General features: G+C 40.7%; 1 protein-coding gene across 1 annotated transcript in view; it reads left to right on the forward strand.

Moving 5' to 3' along the window:
- Nucleotides 1-805: 805 nt before the first annotated feature.
- The window catches only part of galnt2 (UDP-N-acetyl-alpha-D-galactosamine:polypeptide N-acetylgalactosaminyltransferase 2), a 53918-nt gene continuing 33535 nt past the window's right edge, over nt 806-21188 (forward strand). Inside the window, exons 1-2 of the mRNA XM_034868818.1 lie at nt 806-1091; nt 1137-1242. Of these exons, the coding sequence (XP_034724709.1) occupies nt 1147-1242 (96 nt within the window). The 5' untranslated portion in view covers nt 806-1091; nt 1137-1146. The remainder of the gene's footprint in view (nt 1092-1136; nt 1243-21188) is intronic.

Here is a 21188-nt window from a genome sequence, read left to right on the forward strand (position 1 = left end):
TGTGATTCCTCTGACATTTACAACAGCACCAAATAGAAACAAGAAGGCTAACTGGAAGCGACCTTACTGTTAAAAAACCTTTTAGCGGTTTTATTGGATGTCCTTTCTGTCACATGTGGCCAGCTATAAACACTATTTTATGACGTTTCCACAACACTAGTAAATATGAGGTTCTGGTGTACCACACAGGATCATAAACATGCACATATCTAATTTAGGTTTGAACAGTTTGAACCCAACCTGTGTGATCCAGACAGGTTTGAGTACAGAAGTACTGCAGCAGATGTGCTGAGTCCCAAAAAAACAAGTTTGGGTTGAGAAGCTCATGGTAAATATGGTTGTGATTGTAGGGTTTAGTTTGGCATTCTACAAAGGGCTTCCACTTAAGAGTAATATCATCAAATGTATAATAATCAAAGGAAGAGAAGGGGAGAAATGAAGGAAAGGTCTGAAAGGAAAGAAGGAAGAAATAAAGGGAAGGAAGGAAGGGCGGGAGGGAGGGACAGAGGAAGGAAGGGAGGAAGAAAGGAGATCTCAGGATCTTCAGGTTATCTCCATTATGCTAGATTGATTCAGTTCTTATTATACATCCATGCTCAGAACATAGACTGTATATACACAACTATATTCAGAACCAAAGAAGGTAAAAATAAATATTATGTTTTCGCTTTTTTAACCCGGGTTAAAGTGTCTCTGGCGTCCCTAGCGTCTCGTCGGAGCACGTGCAGCTCCACGCCAGACAGTGACACCATAGCAATATGATCATAGATCTTCTTTCAGCTCCCGGAGCCACATAACTGATTTTTTACAACAATCATTTCCTACAGGGACTGTCCCCACCCCCTGTACTCCGCTTTAGCACGGCACGGTTCAAGTCTCTGCCAGCTGCCAGCCGGGGCCCTCCTCCAGGGCTGCCTGAGCCGGCTTTTGATTGGATTAGAGTGGGCTAGCCTTTGCCCTCTAACCCCGTTGATGTGGGCTTGCTGCTTCCTGCTCCCTTCGATCCCCCAGACCGACTGACGAAGCCTACTGAAGCCGCACGGCGAAGCGCCCTGCACGGACACAACCAACCTGGACGAGCCGCTACAGCCCGACCAGAGCAGAGCCACAAAAAACACAGGCGGGCAGACAAAAAACGAAGCAGCCATGCGGAGGAAATCGAGGATACTGTTATGTTTTGCGGTGCTGTGGGTGCTGGGGATAGCCTACTACTTCTACTCGGGGACAGCGTTGAGTCGAAAGGTAGGATTTTCGTTCCTCGACTGCTTTTTCTGGCTTCACAGTCCGTCTCGGTGTCCGTGCGGATGTTGTCTTCGCGGACAAAACGATGATGGAGCATTGTGACTTGGCGCTGTTGGGTCTCTTTCTTTCTTTTCTGGGGGTCAGTTTTTGCGGCTGCACCGATGCTGGAATGTGATAAAAGGCCCGCTAGTATCAGTGGGCAGGCATTGATTTGTTGGAAATGAGTGTAGACAAGGGCAGCAGGGTAGCGTGGCTGCCCGGGTCGGCGTGCACAGACCTCCCGCTGTGCCGGCGATCGGCTTCCCGTGGAAGCGGTCGGAGCACGTCCACGCCGGGAAGCCTGTCAACCACTTTTACGTGGCGGTGCCGCTTTATTTAAGAGCAGAATAAGGGTGAAAGCACGGATAGTGATTGTCATCCGGGCCGGGGTGGGGGGGGGGGGGGGGGGGGGGGGGGGGGGGGGGGGGGGGGGGGGGGGGGGGGGTTAGCCTATAGAGCACGTCAGCAATAGCGGCTGCTGCTCCCAGAAATGAGCAGAGATCAGGAAGTGTGCAGCTTAACGCTGAGTTAAATCACTGATACACCATGTCAGGATGTGATTTTTAATAGGGCTTTTAACATGTTTTTTGGGAACAACCTAGATTCAGTTTAACCTGACTGCTGTCATGTCCAGGTTTCAAGTGTGTGAAAACATTTAACATTTTTATCTATACACTTAGATGGCAGATTTGAACACCAAATTAATGCAGTCTATAATGTTCAGTTTGTGTGGAAGCTGTTTGGAGATACAACTTTATATCTATTTACCCCATTTAGCCTATAAGTTTGGACTAATTATTAGAACCTATGGCTGAAACTATTTATTAGTAGATTGACAGAAAATGTGATAGTAATTTTAAGTCATTTTCTCAAGCAACCCCACAACCCCACATTTAGGGCTTTTCATTCTAGTATTTTGTGGGCCCTCCTCACATAAGCGCCCTGTATATTTATATGCAGCCATATCCGTAACACTTAACACACGCTCATTATAACTCTTGCAGCCCTATCTGTAACACTTAACACACACTCATTATAACTCAAAACAATTCAACAAAATGACCACAAAGTTCAATCAGCATTGCTCTAAAACAGTTTCAACAAAAACTGAAAATTAGTACCTTCATCAACTTAGGAATTATTGACATATGGCACTCTAAACCTCAGTAGTAGTTGTAGTTGTAGTGACTGGCAAGATTCACTTTTGTATGTGGAGGCATGAATTCCATTCATGATATACCCGGCCTGTACATGCAATATTATGTCATGTGTGAAATGTAAATTGTGTGTAGAAGAGTGGTGAAATGTATAAGAAGACATTTTCCTACTGTACACACACACACACACACACACACACACACATATATGTATGTACATACATACGTACGTATGTATGTTTCTGGCTTGTGTGTGTCCTGTTGTGTGTATGCATGGGTGGTTGTGTGCACAGTGCACTGTGTGTGAGTGTGAGCACCCTGTGTGTATTCCACCTGTCTCTCTGTGTTTGCTTTGCTCCAGTCAACCAGAGCAGCCCTTTTACTTTTCCATTAGACTGATAGCTTGTGTGTGTGTGTGTGTGTGTGTGTGTGTGTGTGTGTTTTACTGGGGTCAAAGTTATCCATGATAAGCAACTTTCCCTGGAGTCACATTGCAGGTAGCATTAATATGGAGCCTGGATTATCAGTTGCACCTGGCTGGAGCTTTACTCCAAGGGAGATGCAATGTGTTTAAACAAAGGTGGAGCTGCAGAGGTTGGTGAAGAAGAGAAGTGGTGTTTTCCTTCACATCTTTCTCCCCATTGAAGGTGTCGAGGCATTCTCTGCTCATGAAACAAATGTTAGCTGTAGATTAACAAATTTTTCAAAAATCTCACATTTCACACAAAGATGGACTGAATCTTCTGAACTAGGGGCCTATGAAACAAAATTACAAACACATTTGCTGGTTGATGCATCCCTTGGATTAATAGGAAATTTTGAGTTTGTAGTCTGACTGAGTTGGTGCGTTCATTCATTCATTAGTCAGAGTTGAGATAATGGCGACTTGCTGATGTCTTGAGACTGTTTAGCCGTGCAAAGAAAATTAGACAAAGGCATGCCCATGACCAACCTATGCATCCAACTTTACACCTCACAAAGCTACGTGTTGTTGTGTCATCGCTGCTTGCATCCACTGTGGGGAATCCAACAGCTCTGTGGGACTCACACTCTCATGGCAGTATTCAAATGCCCACTTCTGAATAATCTGAAGGACAGTGTCTCTGCCAGAGGAATTAGTTCAACTAGTTCTCCAGCTCTGTCAGACACACCCATAATAATATGGCTCTTAAGATCAAAGAGCCCACCAAATAGGATTTCTACTATTATCAGTTCAAAAGTACCCTATTTGGAAGAAGGTCCCTCTGGTTAGAGTCTGCATGCCAATTTAAACACATTTTGAACACAGTATCAGTGCCTTCAAGCCATCACAGCATGCGAAAATGAATGTTGCCAATTCTGACATATTCCTAGCAAACTTTTTTTTATTTTGGTCTGGCAATAGAAAAAAACTACTGAAATTTCACCGTGTTTCCCCAGAGGTCACAAGCAAACCTTTTCACAAAATGTTCCTCATATCTTTAATCCTAAATTTAGAGCTGTGTCACTGGGAAAGTCTATTTATTTTCTATCAGTGTACACAGAGAAATTTGCTCAAGAGCACTCAATATCAGAGATTTGAAATACAATGGCTTTAAGGTTGGTGTAGGCAGTTTTTTTAACATCAAGAATTTCAATTAAAAACCATTCAGAATACTGTAAAGTCGTCTGAGCGAAAACTAGACTTCTACACCTCTTCAATGGCTCTGTTTTCAGGCTTTAGAAAATCTAGCTTGTAACGAAAGACTTTCTAGAAGTCATTTCAGAGAGAGGGCGTTCCTACCGGCTGTTATACTAATGCAGATGTGCGTAAAAGTCCCTTTGGATGGTAAAAGCCTGATTCAATGATGGGAAATCCTGCAGAAAAAAGCTATTCCATCATTGGCAACAACTGCCTACACTGCAAAGCAACACAAAAAAGGAAGACTGAGTTCTCAAAAAGAGAGACAGTAAACGCAATTAACCACGTTCAAATCAAGTGTTTTAGAGATGGAGAGAAAATGTTGTTAATTGTTTAGCCTTCTGCTAACAGTAACCAAAGGCTTACGGCTTATGTTAAAGCTTGCATCTGCATCTCACGACACACACAGCTGAGGCTCAAGGTCATTCATTCACATTGTTATTAATGGAAAATCATATGAATATATGGAAAATTAAAATATATTATCATGTTTAATTTTTCTCAACAAAGGCTCCCGTTTTCTGATAAAAAAGATTTCAATATTATTATGATATATGTATTCTTGCAGTGTGTAGTTTATGGACTGAAGGTGGGGTTTCCCCTTTCTTTTTTATCCCATACACAATACACTGTATTTAGTATGACATGAAACTTTGGAAGACACCCAGCAGCTGGATTTAGTACAACAATGTCTGTTTCTGTGCATTGTTGCACACTTGAACATGATGTAGCAAACATGAGCCTGCTGGCTTATTAGGGTGCCCCATTTAAGTCTGCCTAGTTGGACAGACCTCAGAGGGTTTTTCCTTCCAGCTCTTAGAGACCAGCATCCCACTGTGAGTCCACTTTCCTACTAACCGGCAGCATAAGGGGGGGCTAATAGCAGATTGTGGAAGGTGGCAGGAAATGCCAACAAACCCAGACTTTATAAAAAAAAAGGTATCAGCTGTTTAAGTAAAGCTGCATACAGACAGTAACAGGATAGGATGTATTAAACAGTTAGATTTTTTTTCTTCGTAAAACAAGGTGTGTGTCATGTATAACATTCGGTTTACTCTTTGTCACATGTCTCTCTTATAGAAATATAGATCAGCACAAATGTATTGTAATGATATCCTTCAATTACTATAAACTGTATTAACTTAAGAATAGGGGCAGAGGAAAGAATGACTGAGCAAGAACAAATCACAAAGACATGTGGTAAACACTGTCATGCCAGACTGACTCAAGCACACACTGTTCACTGTTGATATGGAGCTGAGCTCACACCCAAAGGTGGATCACAGCAGTAGAATTGCAAGTATTTCTCAGCGTGTTGTGATAAGCCAGAGGTTTGGATTAGTTTTTTTTTTTAGTTTGTGGCAGAGGATTTCAGAAGTGAGTTCAGTGCTTTTCTGTAAGCAAACTGTGGAGGGGGCACACATGAATCGGCTCAGCAGGGATTCGGAAAGCTTTTAATGCTTGCTGGTCTAGAGCTTGTGGGTAAAAGTTGCAGCCTTTTGTTATCTCTAACTCTAGGCATTTAGCTTCTGCCTATACGTGGATGTCTGAAACTACGACTTTATCAATACATCGGTTTCGCGTCACAGACAGTGTGGCTTCGGCTCTGATCATTGCATTTGTTATTTTGCTGTTTTAAAGCAGAAATATTAGAAAAATGGATCAGTAAAAACCTCACATTTTTAGTGATGATGGCACATTATTAGCGTTTGTTTTGTCTTTGGCATATATTAGTGGGTAGTACTATGTGGAACAAGGTTGATGCTGGCCTCTGCCACACTAGAGCCCGCACTGTCTAGTGAAGTAAGACACAACATCATTGTGAACCCTCCCACACAGATCCAGCAGTGTGTCAGCTATCTTAACAGTCAAATATTTAATGTATATGCAAAAATATGTACACACTCACTGCTTTAGTCATAATACTGATTGCGTGTGTTTAAGTCCCTGCTGTTGTGTAACTGCAGTACAATCAACTAGCTGAAAGAGCTGTGGCTTCTAAACCACTTGAAGCCTCAGCAGTTCAATACAGCTATAATGTAAGGATACAGTGTAATTTCAGCCAGTGGGCAGATCCATTATTACAAAGTAACTAAATGCAGTTCCATAGAGCATACACTGAATCAATAAAAGGCTTAAATTAGTGTGGGGGTTCCCTGGGTACTGAATCCTGCGTGCATGTGTACGTTCGTTCATGCGATAGGTAATTATTACTTCTGACAGATTGACAGATTCAGAGTCAGAATCAGAAAATGATTTATTGCCAAGTAAGTAATACAAGGAATTTGCCATGGTGTTAATAGAGAAACCAGACAAGATGTGTCACTATTGTTTATATAAGATTTTAGGAGACTGCCTTGCTAAAGGGACAGTTGTCATAATGAGAGGAGAGAAGCTATAACTGTTTCATCTGGTCCTTCCAGATTTTCCTAGGAAATGGGGGGAATTAGGTACCAGGCACAGTAGTCTGGTTTTACGTTTTAATTATTCTAGGCTAACTGGCTCTACTCTGCAATATACAAGAACAATGCTGCTCCTATTTTTTATGTCTCATATGTGGCTCATCAGCTGATGATAACTCAGACTTTTTGCCTGGTGCATGTAGCTTTCAGCATTGAATGTATCCACCAAGTGTATATTTAAGATCCCTTCTCAGGATTCTTGTTTTAATATAAGTCAGCTGAAAACAATAAAAAGTCAGTCTGAGACAACAGATCCAACCAACCCATGGAACTAACGTGGCAGTTTTTACTTCAGCTGGAGGTAACTTTCTTTCAAATTAAAGGGGCTGTACTTAGAACATTAGTACAGCCGCAAACAAATATTTTCTATGTAAGTATATACTGGACTTATGGTGTCCTGATCAGAGAATTAAGTCACAATGTGTGCGTGTGCGCGCGCGAACAGCCGGTACACTTTTTTTGTATTTTGATTAAAACTCCTTAAATTACAATTCTTTTTTCTAAAATGATTGGGTGGTAAATCTGCTACTATAAACATTGTAAACTGCATTCATGCCATGTGGGAACAGAAAAGCTTGACAGCTGTAGCAACAGTAACTAAGGGCAGCAGCTAGGCTTAGCAAACATTGCATTTTCAGCACTTAGGCCCCGCAGAAATGCAACAAAAAGACAGGTTGATGATGGAAAGATGGAGACAGAATGATGAAACAAGGGAAAAGTGGTAGAAAAAGAGAGTTACTGGATCCGAAGCAGGAGAATGGTGGGTTGTGTCGGATTTGGCAGCTTTTATTTCCACAAGTCAGTAGGAGTTGGTCCTGAAACCCAATGACTGACTGCGGTGAACATACAGCTTTGCAGATACCATGAGGTTTAGAGACATCGCCAAGAAAGAAAGACAAATATTGTTTAGTTATTAGAACAGTAAAGGTGACTGATTTAAAAGAGCAGCTCATATCTGTTGATATCAAACTGACAGTTAGTTTCACTACATCCTGATCTGTGGCATGAGAACTCCAGTTTTCATATACTTTATTTATTCCTCATTTCAATCTTTTGTATCAATCCCTTTCGGCCATTGGCAGTTTCCTTGTGGTTAAACTCAACAGCATGCTGCATCTGTGAGTGTGGCGTAAACCGGATTATTTTCTTCTTGTGATGATTTTCTTCCTTGGCAGATGATGAGCATTCATGGATAGGTTGAAAGGGATGATGATATTCATAGTTGCCGAGGCAGGTTTTTATTCAAACATCAAATACAGAACAACCGTCTTTTATTCAATTTGTCACTGAGAGGCAAACCATTGTAGCTGCTTTACAATATTGATGTCTTCTGAACTTCATAGTAAAGCATGCGATCAGGTCAGCAGTAATCTGTGTTCCTGTTATCATGCTAAACTATTCAGATAGGCCCGATAGGGAGTGCATGTTGCCATGCTATTATGCCTGTGCCCTCTTTGTGGCAAGGACATTCAAATCACTAAATAAATGACCGCAAAAGTGCTCCATCCATATAAGTATTTAGTTGGTGCACCTCCCGCCACTACTACTAGGCTGTGTAATGCCTTAATGGATATATTGCTCACAGTTTTTTTTTTGTGACTGGAGTTATACAAATTAAGTAATAGGTTTTTAGAATAACTTATCAGAAAATGCAGAAAAGATGTATTTCTTCAAATGCAAGCTTTTTTGCTATTTCTCTTCTCATGCAACTACATTTGCAAACCAGCTGGAATATATTTATCAGGATTCACAATATTAATTTAATATTCAACAGCCTGAAGGACAAAATCCTCGGCTTACATTATACCACATAACACCAAAAGGGAAATGTGTCTTTTTGAAAATCAAAAGAAAAATTGAGCCCTACCTTTGCCACCTATGATTGGCAAGAGTAAAGATAGTTGTGTGTGCTCTAATTGGAAGTTGAAATGACTTCATCAAAAGGCAAACAGTCTGTATCTGCTCTCTAGAGAATATTTGAGTTCAACCTGTTTTCTGAAGAATACAAAATCTCTGTCTGAATGTCCCGTCTCCCCCGCTCTCAGCTGTTTTGTTTCTGCCAACATTCAAAACAAATAAAATGCAAAGCAGATTGAGGTACAATCAAACAAGCATCCTGGCCACCCACTTCATCCTCATCCTGAAACCTTCACAGTAAATGCATGTTTCTGTTACATTTGGGTCACCTGATGCTGACATTGTGCACCGACCTCAACCTGGAATGAGGTGCAAATCTTTGTTGACTCATTTCCTTCTCTAAACAGAATGTTTTGGCAGCATCACAATTATCAAGATATTCTACTTTTAGTATGTAATGACACTGCTGACTTTGGAAAATCGTATTGAATTGTGAAAGCCAATGTTCAATTAAAGAAATAATATTCTCATGTGTGTTTCAGATGTTTTGAGATTTGATAAACACGTGATAAGGGTTGGGTATCGTTTGGATTATTTCTGATACCGGTGCTAAAACGATATTTTTGAAACATTGCAAAAATATCTGAACCAATACTTTCAAAAATATTTTAAAGAAATGTGTGTATATATTTTTATAGGAGCACAAAACTACTGTCTATAACATTAAAAGAACAGCTTGTTTAATGCTAGACCACATGGTCAAAATTAAATGATTTATTAATAATGTAATAACAATGACGTATAACAATAATAACTACTTTCACCAGTAAACTGCTGGTAAACGACAAAAACAACCAGTAGTTGGAAAAAAGGGTATTGTACAATAACTTTGAATGTACCATGCAGCTGGCGAGGTGAGTTTCATCCTCTACAGTGAAATACAGTCACACCTTTACACCATTTACCCATCAGCATTTAACTGTGTTTAATCCAGCTACTAGCTAACGGTAGGCTAACGTTACCTGCTGTCAAGTGTAGTGTTAAAGCTGTAGTGCGTATAGCTTCTGTGTCCCCCATGAGTAATTCTAAGTTATGACAACAATTCCGTCGGTGCATTCACTTGACACAAGCCCTTTGCAAATGCGCCTCACCCCCACCCCTCCCCACACAGTTGCTAGTAGCCAAGTGGACACGGAGGACAAGACGTTGATTACAACAAAAAAAAGTTACACACCGAAGTTTTAACTTGCGTCACATGCAGTGATGTTTATGTTGCCTTTTAGGTCAGTTTTTGGAGGATCAGAGGGCAGGGCAGGCATTTCAGTGGCACCGAAATGAGGCTCCAAAATCTGTGTTGCTATTCGTTAGATACAGGTCGGTTAGGCACCAGTGCCGTATTAGCGCCAGGTTTACCTTACCCTACACACGATTGAGAAGATAATACTGAAATATTGTCCAGTGAAAGCTTTCAATCAATCAGTCAGCATCGTAGAAAGAAGGGATGGTAGAACAACTTCAACAGCAGCACAGCAAAAGGCATTTTATGTTGAAACTCAACCTAACTGATTTTAAAAAGGAAGAAAAGTCCAAATAATGTCTGGCCATCTGCCAAAGTGGTGGGTAGATTTTTTTAACACTAGTCTGGTGGGAGGTGTTAATTTCTCACACTGCAATACATCATGGCCATTCAATAACTAACCGGCATTTGTTTTCAGATTTACTCAGTACAAATGTCATCCTCTAAGATGCAACCAAAAAAAATGGTGCTGTTGAAACAGCCGTTTGGGATGTACATTGGGTGAGAAGATTTAGATATTAAAAAAGTCTCCTGACACTCGCCTCTACAGACCAGAATGCAATGCAGTCAAAAGACAGATTTTGTTTTATCTATATGCAACCCTCAAATGAAAAACTGTCATGATCACTGGTTCTATAAAAATCTCGGGCATGCTTAAAGGAATTCTGGGAAATGTAGGACAAAAGTAACTACAAGAAAAGTGGAAAAAGAAGGCCGTGGAAAATAGATCCAACACAAATGCGAATTCCAACACTTAAGATCTAAAAGATAATTACTGTAATGTGTAGAATATACGTTGACGGTATGACTTATTGGTTAAACTGACTACAGCTGCCACTCGTGACCTCTCCACCTGAAACAGTGTCAGATACACTGCTACACAGAAACACCCATAAAAGGTCCAAATTCCACTGTTAAGTTTTTAATGTTATGTCAGTACTAGTAAAGAAGAAGCTTGTAAAGTACATTTTTACAGTACGTTAAAATGGGTTTGTCAGAAAACACAAGTGCTGACTCAGCTCTACTGGCTTCTTCCAGTTTAAAATGAGTAAGAATGAATGAGTGACTGCAGGGTTGGAAACTTAAGTTACCCGTTTATTTGCAGACTCCTGTAGTTACAGATTGTTAGAGCCCAGTGTGTTAATATAGGCACACGTTTTTTTCATTTTGCTGGCTTTTCCTTTAGGCTCCCCTCTCAGGGACACGTCAGCAGATCTAGGACTTATGTGTTTGTGTCTCAGACTGTCCTATGTTCATATAGAAACTTATTACACAATTTGGTGAGACAGAAGTGTTTTTTCCCCTTCAAGTTAAGTTGCTGTGTCCGACCTGGATGCCTCAAAAAAAGGTAGCACGAATAGGAGTCATCTGTCCAAGTGGTTGAAATTCTAAAGGAAAAAGCCTGAAAATCACATCATTTACATAAAAAAAGTCTTCTGAGAGTCTATAAGGCTATTCTGGTGCTAAAACAAACTGCTTTAGTATGGCATTTTTCTCTGGTGACAGAAACCTTAGATGCTGGTTCTGTAAAACCTGTAGAAATGGTTCTGTTTAACACAATTTAACCGTGTTTTGTTGTTCTGTTTTAACATAAACTCAGTCCAAGGTTCCTATCAGCAGAGGTTCATGTGTAACCCCAGACTAGTTCTGTGGCCTCGGCACTGTGCCAGTTGTAATTGTATGTTCATGTACGATTGTTTATGGAAGGGAATTCTTTGTTACTCTAAATAAGCTGCTGTACCCATCAGTTCTAGTCAGGAATACCAGCGTTGCCAGCAAACAGACATGGTTTTTTAAATCAAGTGGTGAATCTGCCACCGTTATCATTGTCAACGGTGTATGTGCGTGTGACAATCAAAAGTTTGACAGGTGTAGCAACAGTAACTAAGGGGATGAAACCTAATAAACTTGTGTGTGGGAGGCGATGCTTGTTCCCCTGACTCGGGCCATATTTCAGTGTGCGGTGATGTTAAACTCTTCCGTTTTTCTCCTGCAGGCCATATGGTAATGCACTCACTTCTCTCTGTCTCTCCCACCTTCTCTTTTCCTTCTATATTTCTTTTATTCCCTGGTTATTTGCAAAATTCCTCTGTTTTCCAGAAATATACTTATCTCTGTTCTTACGCGTGCTTGTTTTCTCATTCTATTTGTTTGTGATTTTCTTATTTCGTTTGTTCTGATTAAGTAGGCCAGAAATTCAGTCGGTCACCCTGGGAGTCAATTATAAAACACAAAATTGTCCCACCAGAAGGCCTGTGAGTGTGACCCACTTAAGACCCTAACTCACAGCTTTAGAAACCACCTACATAAAGGGAGTAACAGAATATCCTGAGCTCTTGGCTTTTTTCTGTGTCTTTTTTCTGTGTATTTCTGCCTTAAAAGGTAGGTTTGATTTATCAGTGCTTTCAGCTTGGTGGGGGCGAGCAGATGTGATTGTGTCAGACCCCATCAAGACGGGCTAAGAATACAGTAGCTAAAACCATCTAATACCTAAGCTTGGGTTGGTTGAAATGGGTTGTGTCAAGCCCTGTTGGCTGCATGTTATAATACTCTGGAGTCTAACATTATGTTAGAGACTAGGCCAAGTCTGCTGCTTACATACAGTTTAGAGACGCAGGTTAGACGGGACACTCTTTGTTAGACTTGTAGACTCAGTATTTGTATTACCCTCCTTATTTGTTGATATATGGACTGTTTCACTATACCTAATAAGTAGACTCGGCCGTCTGTCAGCTGCTCTCTACTGTCACTCTTCCTTCTGCTGCCATCAATTAGCAACATGGCAGCCATAGAGCATGTGATGCTCTCACAGATCAGAGTTCACTCTCCCACATTGCCTGCGAAGGATTGACCCAACAGCCTAGAACTATAGCCATCAAAGGTGGCTGTGTGCGTGGCTCATGTTAGCTGACTAATTAAATTGTATGAACACTAAAGCTAAATGAAATTACCCTTCCAAAACTGTAATGGCAGGATTGAGATAGATTGTGGTACCAGATCATTTGTATTTTGACTGAACTGCTGTCTCTGCTGTTTGGTTATGGCACTTTGGTCCATTGAATGAATACTTCAATTTGTAGCTGAACGTCAAGACAGGAGCAGATTGTGGGTCCTTCCTGTATAGTCATAGCACCGTACCCTCTCACAGTCAGTCGAGAATTGATTTTTCTTAAAAATGTGCACATGTCAACAAGAGAAATAAACCACAAACATTCGTTCCCAAAAGACACATTTATAAAAAAGCAGTATTTCTAGAGCACATTTAAACATAGCTAAAGCTGACCAATGTGCGGTAAGTCTACAAAGAAGCACCAAGGTGCTTCATAAAAACATTGAAATGTAAAAATAAAAAGTAGGAACACCAACATCTCAACAACAAGCAGCAATGATTATTGTGTCCAGGCCAGAGAGTAAAAATGTAGAAGAGAAATGGAGAAACATATAGAAATGGAGGTAGCAAATCTGATATCTAAAAGCAGTTGATTTCACAATTGTGGAGCAGCAACTGCAAAGGCTCACTTTTTAGTTTGAGTTGAGATCAGGGAACATAGAGAGATTTGTCCACAGATCCAAGAGAAATCGGGACTGAGTGCCTTTAAATAAGATCTGTGGTATAAGATGGTGTCTGACCAATAAGAGTCTTGAAGGCAATAAACGGGGTCTCAAACTGGGTTCAAAAGTCGACAGGTAGCCAGTGAAGAGAGGCTAGCACTGGGGTGATGTGCTCACATTTTTTAGTACCAGTCAACATCCTTGCAGCTGCCTTTTGGACCATATCTGTTGCTGGCTAAGCATCTTCTGCACATTAAACTAATGTTGGGCTACATGCAGACCCTTGCAGACTATGTTACCTTTTAATGGCACAGTACATTATATCTGTAAATTGAATGTAATACCTCAGTTTTTTCTCTTTCATAACTTATGAAAGTAATAAAGCTGGGATTAGCTTTTGCGTGTCATTGGACCGACCTCTTTTGTTGTTGTGTTTCTTCGGTGTGCTGTAATGTTCACACTTCCGGACACGATGTAGCATCGGCTGCTTAATAATTTCATTTGAAAGCATGCTTACTTACTGTCTGCAGCTCATAGATGTTACGTAATGTTATGATAAGGATTCTCACAACAGCCTTCTGAAATGGACCATGGCCATATGTTTGAGTAGTGAATCCAACTGTGAACTACACACCCTAACAGTATACACCCCTAAACTGTCAGACCGGCTCATAAAAATGGCTTGATTAAGGTGTGTAATATGTCACTGTCTGGTTACTGGAACTATAGGTCATAATTCAAAATGAGATGTACGCCTTTCCTCGGGGAGACCGACATGATGAGAGTAGCAATTTGTTTCAAAGGGCCTGTATCCTATTACAGAAAAAATATCTCTTCTGTGTGCCAGAAAAGTTACAGAACACAACTGAGTGTGTAATTAACCTTCATTAAAAGTCTTTCATCTGCCCTCCCCCCCCCCCCTTCTGTAACTTCTGCATGTTGAACATGTTTGGGAATTTTGACGTTATGTAAGCTGCGTTGGGGCCGTGATCCTGCGTGTGCGCTCAGTTTTGTAACACACACGAGACTGCATGCACACACGTCAAAGGCAGTCCATCGGGACCAGATGTATTAAAGTCTGGACAAAGCAAAATCAGTGATTTTTTTCGAAACACATTATACATGTTATAAAATACTTTTACTTACTTCCTTCTGTGAGTAGATTGTGAACAGTGTAGTACTGAATCGTGAAGTTAGACCCATGGATTTATTATAAAACCTGGATGCAGCGTTTGAGGTGGAGCAACTCTCATACGAGTCAACTCTCATACGTTGACTCGTATGAGAGTTGCTTATTGGTGCATAAAGCCATCCTGGTGCCAAAAATTCTCTGGATGAATGGCACTGCTTGCACGCTGTGTAGCCCGTAGAGCAGGCACACTGGTGACCTCTGCCAACCCGAGCCAGCTACTCCAAGTTTAGCGCTCTGCTAACTTGAATGGGGATTAAATGAGTTAATCATTCGGCTCTTCTAGACTTAACAAATGCATTTTGTTTTTGTGTGACCAAATGTTTTTATTTAAAGATTACAAAAAATATGCTGAGACATGAGAACGTGTCCCAGGACCCAGACTTTCCAATTGCTATCGGACCAAAAATTGTATGTCTTTTTTTTTTTTTTTTATGCTCAAAATATTGATCCACTGAGTTACAGATGACTCTTTTGCCACATAACTATGGGAGAAGGTATTTTTGGATCAGTGGGCATCATGGGACCGGCGGGAGTTCCTTTGGCCACCATGTTTAATTTGTTTCAAGGAACTGGACACTTCCTGTGGGCCTGGTTAGACCGTTCTGAAGAAGAAGTTCCGACTTGAATTTGCTTTTGTTTTTTTAGATTGTAAAATCTTTGGGACATCATACAGCAGGATTCAACAGTTATAACATATATGAGAGTAAACGTTTACATCATGTTGCCCTCGTTCTACATTGATGTTGGGTTAACAGCTATCAAATTTGACCTGCTGATGTCATCAGACACTATCTGATGACGTCAATCTAGCTATAGCATTGTGTAACGGCTGTGTGTAATGACAGAAAGGCTGCTTTAGAGGATGTTATTGGTGCCAGGCCAAAGACCGAATGAGTCTGGTTAAAATCCAAACAAGAGACTGATATCCATTACATACCAGTGTGAGTAGGAATCAAGCTGTTTATAACTAGTGTGTGTATGGAGAGCTTTTTTTATATAAATCTAGAGCAAAGGTTAAATGTGCATATGACGTTTCTACGTTGAATCTACATAAAGAGTTTTGAAGCACACACACGGCAACATATGGAAGACTGCAGAAATCTTGGCTATGGTTCAAGCTAAACACACTTAATGAGCAACATACACACGTTGCCCACCATTACTGCTTACACTCATACATGATACCCATACATGAAACACACCTACCCCTGTTGGCTTCTAAAAAACTTTTCTCCTTTAATGGGAAAGAAAATACGTATAGAAGTAAAGCTCCTTCCTGTTGCAACCAAAGACACACACACACACACACACACACACACACACACACACACACACACACACACACACACACACAATCTATGGTATGAGGTAACAAGTGCTGTGATTTCAGTCGCTATCACTACTGTCTCTATCTTTTTAGAGCAGAACTTCTCATTATAATCTCAATTCTATTCTCTTTAAAAACACCAGGGGCTGCAATTTTATAAATCACAACAATAATTTCTGTGTAATAAACTAAATAATAAAAATAATCCCCAATGTGCAGATTGCGTTAAAGTAAGAAAAAGCATTTTTTTGTGGTAGTAATCTAAGACCACTACTGTGGTAGGTGGAGGTGGAGGTGACCATCATTTACTGTTAGTAGGGAGGAGTAGGGGGAGGGCGATCTAAAAAGGCGGGGAGGAAAAGGGGGAAATAAGGAAAAAAAAGAAAGGAAGCAAGTGGTTGAAAGTGGTTGTAAAACTGAATTGGGGATTTTAACATCCACACCCTATGCCCCCCTCCATGCTGGCCTACTTTTCCATCTCTGTTCACAAAGTGATGATTCATCACTTCATCTCGCTCCTTGCTTGATCTGTCACCCTCCCCATCTTTCTCTCCCTCTTGCCTTGTATTGTTTTGATTTCCTTCTTTTAGTATCGTTAGCAGCGCCTTCCCCTCTCTTCTGAAAATTAAATCTGAACTTTCCCATTATTGCGAGTTATTTGTTCCAATTAATTTTCAAACTCCTGCTGACTAGCAGTGGGGAATTAGCAGCTTTTACAATGCTGAAAATAATCATTTCTGCCTTGTGAAAATCTTGAGACAAGAAGAAATTAAACATTTTTGTTTTAAGACTGACTATCATGCCTCCATATGGGTGTTTTATGACACCCGGGAGAGCTATTCAGGCTTTATCTATTCTACTACATTTTCTTTTTAAGCGGTGTTTTGAGACAAAAAAAAGATCTACGTCCACAGAGTAGTTTTAACTCCAGTAGCAGAACTAATCTAAGTCTATATTAAAAAGTCTTCACTACGCATATCACTTTACATTTTGCATAGGCTGAGCATGCGTGTGGTGTAAACAGGAAGCCGATAGTCTCACGTTACTCTGCGGATGAAAATCATGGATATTTACAGAAAATACTTGGGAGAAAGACATTGGGGAAAAAAGAATGACCACGGATTTATTTGCATCGGTTGGCGATGAGGTGGAACTGTTACTGTTTGTAAGCCTCCTTTACCAGTAAAACTGACTGATGTGCATTGTTGTTTCAAAAGGTCTCTGTTTGTGCCCATTTAGACTAGAAAGCAACCCCGGAGTTTTTAAACCAAAACTCGGGCAGCATTGTTTCCAAATGTCTCGGAAACAAGAAACAACACAGAGTATTGTGGATGCGAGGCATAAACGTAGCAAAATATATTTGTTTTTAAACCCAAACGTAGTAGGGTAGATGTAGCCTAAGTCAGCACATGAAGGATCCTCTTTAAATTCGGGTAGAGGGATGAAGACCACATGGTTTTACATTGTAACAATGATGACTTTTTGGGTCTATTGTTGTATCGCTCTGCCTTTCTAGTTTCTAGCGCCCCTGTTACTCACAGATCTCTTTACTGCTTCACTGCTCCTGTCAACAACTGTGAACCAAATGTACTCTTCAGCTTCTGACTTCTTTTTCACTTTTTATCTCCCGCTTTTGATGGTCTTTTGTGCCATATTGCAGTCAAGAAAAACAGTCCCGTCTCTGACCCGTCTCACTCCACATGAAAAGACTTCTGTGCATCTGTGGGTGTCTTCAAAGGTGTTACTAGAGTGCCACAACAAAAGCCGTAACGGACACCCTAACACCATGAACCTGAGCTCCGTTTATTGTGTCTGTTGAAACATCCCTGACAGGCAGACAGATGAACAGATGGGGAGTGTTTGGGAAATTGGCCTCTCTGGTCATTCGACCAGTTAATGGAAAACTTAGTTTAATTTGTACTGGGAGGCTGTACAGTAGGGATGAATTGATCCAGCAATTTTGATAGCAGTCAACCATCACTAAACACTGTAGAATGTGGTATAAAAAGCTTGGCATACTTTACAAAAAAATTTCTGACCCACACTCTTTGACGCCTTGGTGGTGGGAGACAGGAGGATAGTGGCTAAATTATCTTTCATGATGGATGATTCCTCCCACCCCATGCAGGACACTCAGTCAGCACTGAACAGCTCCTTCAGTGACAGGCTGCTGCACTCGCGCTGCGTCAAGGAAAGATATCGCGGGTCGTTTTTGCCTGCTGTCAGACTCTACAATCAGCACGGCTCCCAGTAGACCACATGGACAAAACACACACACCAGGACTGATAAAACCTGCAAAAAAAATGTGACTGTGCAATACTGTCAATACATTTTATTTTCTTAACTTTGCGGGAGCACAACCGGTCATTGCGTTCTTGGAACCAGTGAGTTTTAGAAGTGCCAAGGTCCAGGTATATATGGTCGGGAGATCAGGCTTTTGCAGTTGCTGCCCTGAGACTCAGGAACAAGTTAGCCCCTTATAGTCACACGGTTACAGATGTAGCTCTCTTTTTTTTGTCCAAACTCAAAACGGATCTGTTTAGTCTGGCTTTTAATATGTAGCAGTGGTGTGACAATTTCATTCTTTCTTTGTTTCGTTGTAATCTTTTCTGATTTTACTGTTTCCTATTTTCATTCTTTCTATTATTATTATTATTATTATTATTATAATGTTATGTGTTTTTACTGTTGGTTTCGGATATTAAGCAAGTTGGATACCTGGTGGTGGCTGTAAAGTGCTATATAAATAAAATGTGGAAATAAAAAAGGAAACTTGTTTTGAGGAGAATAAAATTACTTTGGGCTGAGTTTTCCTAGCAACCTTACCAAAAAGGCTCAGGTTGCTACAAATGTTGGTATAATATAAAAGTGGCTGTTGGATTTAAGACAAAAAATAACAATTTATTAAATGATTTAATTATGAACATACTGTATGTGTCAGTGGCTTGTTGATCTTTAGGTTAAGTTCCTAACCTGGCATGGGATACACTTTTATACGGTTTGATAACACACTTTCTGGACTTTAACTTATAATTGCACTTAAAATAAAGAGCGGGTCCTCAATTTAGGTCATCCTGTACGTCTTGTCTCCAGTTTTCCCCGCAAAATCCTGGAGGGACTGATTAATGGAGCTTCCTGGTAGTTTAGACAAACACAGAAATCATTTTAATGTCGCAATCATCCTCAAATCATCTACAACCACCACCTCAATATGTGCTGCACATAAAAATGTAGCACCCATTTAGTGTTGCTACACTGCTGCCTGTTTTCACAATGTAACTCCACCTGCGTTAGCATTTACTATTTTGATGTTCATTAAATGTTCTTTGATTCTGTATGGAGGTTGTGAGCACAGTCTGTGTCCAGCTTGCTTGGATGTGTTCCAGAGCATCACACAAGCAGAACCAAACTGCAGTTAGGTGACTTAAAAAGGACATTTTAGAATGTCTTACTTTTGTTGGATTAACAGTCCCAACCCCATAAAATTCAATTTACTATGCCATAAAAGCAACAAAAATCTGATGTCTTACAGGAAGCTAGTTTGGCTATCACCAGACCAAGCCAAGCTCAATAGATTTGAGATTGAGCATTGGTCTGGGGAGTCTGCTCTGTATTTTCTCTGCACTAGAGGTGTGACGAACGGACATAGTTCAAATGACTCTGTACGCATTTGCAAAGTCTTTCAACCAATCAGACCAATGATCCGGGCGACGTAGAACCATCATCAACGGGTTGCTGCACTGGTGGTGGCGTTCACTGGCCGCTATGTTGAATGTAAACAAGAAGCGGCTTGGTCTCTATCGTCATTGTGTTAAAGCCGCCAATTGCTTGCAAGGTAGATAAGCCAGTTTGTGATTGGTCGCCTCAGAATTGTGTAGGAAGCTGCAAAGAGCCAATGTTTTGCTTGAAAAATGTCTTTAACAATGAATCAATGAACAAAATAGAGGTGTGTGTGTGTGTGTGTGTGTGTGTGTGTGTGTGTGTGTGTGTGTGTGTGTGTGTGTGTGTGTGTGTGTGTGTGTGTGTGTGTGTGTGTGTGTGTGTGTGTGTGTGTGTGTGTGTGTGTGTGTGAGAGAGAGAGAGAGAGAGAGATGCAGATGGTGTTTTGGGAAGGGGGCCAGCACACACAATTGCTCCATTGAGCCAACTTACACCCCCCAAGTCTCTCTCTCCCTTTCTCTCTCTCCTTCACTCACCAGCACATACACACCCTGGTGAGACTTGCCACAGTTTTCTCAGTGCAGTCTGAATTCTCAATGAAGTGAAGTTGACGAGGCTTTGGAGTTGAAGTGTTGTAGAATTTACAACCGGTCCCTTCCTCCCCTCTTTTTGCTGTTCTGTCTCACACACTGAATAACCTTCCCCGTCTATCGTGTGTTATTAATGTCAGAGAGATAGCCACACAAAAAAGGGACAACTTCCAAATTTTACAATATAATACTAAAAGCAATAATAACAATATAGAGATTGTGTAGGCCTACAAGGTAGGGAAAACATTTAAGAATAGTAATAATAATGTGAGTTACTCTTAACATTATTACACAATTGTTACATAATAATGGTAAACATAATACAAATGTGTTGGTATGTGTAAAGTTACTTTTTTTGTAACAGCACTGTGTGCAAGGAAAGGAAAAAAAGCTAGACAAGTGTCGGTCAGTGGGAGGTGGCATGTGGCGACGAGAAGCAGAGGGAGAATCAGCGAGGGGAGACGGGAGGAGATGCCAACACATGACAAAGGAGATCAGATTAAAATGAAATGAAGTTAGGAGACATTGGAAAGAGGGGGTGCTCACAGGTGAAAAGTTCAGTCATATGTAATTTGACAGTTTTATTCCAAAGTTTACTGCTACTGAGGCACACAATCAGAACATATTGTGTTTCAACACCAGATCACTAATAAATTCTGCTGGGAGGCAAAATTAAACAAACACGAATCTCAAAAACCCTTGGTTTGCTTTCCTACCTCCTCATATAACCTCACTCTCCTCCTGTGTGTAATGACAGCCCAGTTAGGGCCTGTTTTCAACAACACACTTCTTCAAACTTCTTTTCATTCTTTCATGTCAAACTACTTGTGTGTGTGTGTGTGTGTGTGTGTGTGTGTGTGTGTGTAATGTTTCATTCAGGTGGTGCCAGTAAATCCGCCATATACCCTCCTCCCAGACATTCCCGATGTGACCGTCTCCGCCCAGTGCGTCTCTTGTAGATGTAGATGCCACATTTTCTACAAAATACATAACTATTTTATTTCCCTGCTAATACATAGAGGGTTGTTGGGGCGATTTTAACGGAGACAGACATTGCGTGTTACAATCCAATTTTAGTCTTCCAGGAAACACAGCACTCTTTGTTTATAGTGATTGGCCATGAGACACTTTCTCATTCCCATCCACCCAGGC

The sequence above is a fragment of the Etheostoma cragini genome, chromosome 1 (genome assembly GCF_013103735.1).
Source record: "Etheostoma cragini isolate CJK2018 chromosome 1, CSU_Ecrag_1.0, whole genome shotgun sequence".
Classification (NCBI taxonomy): domain Eukaryota; kingdom Metazoa; phylum Chordata; class Actinopteri; order Perciformes; family Percidae; genus Etheostoma; species Etheostoma cragini.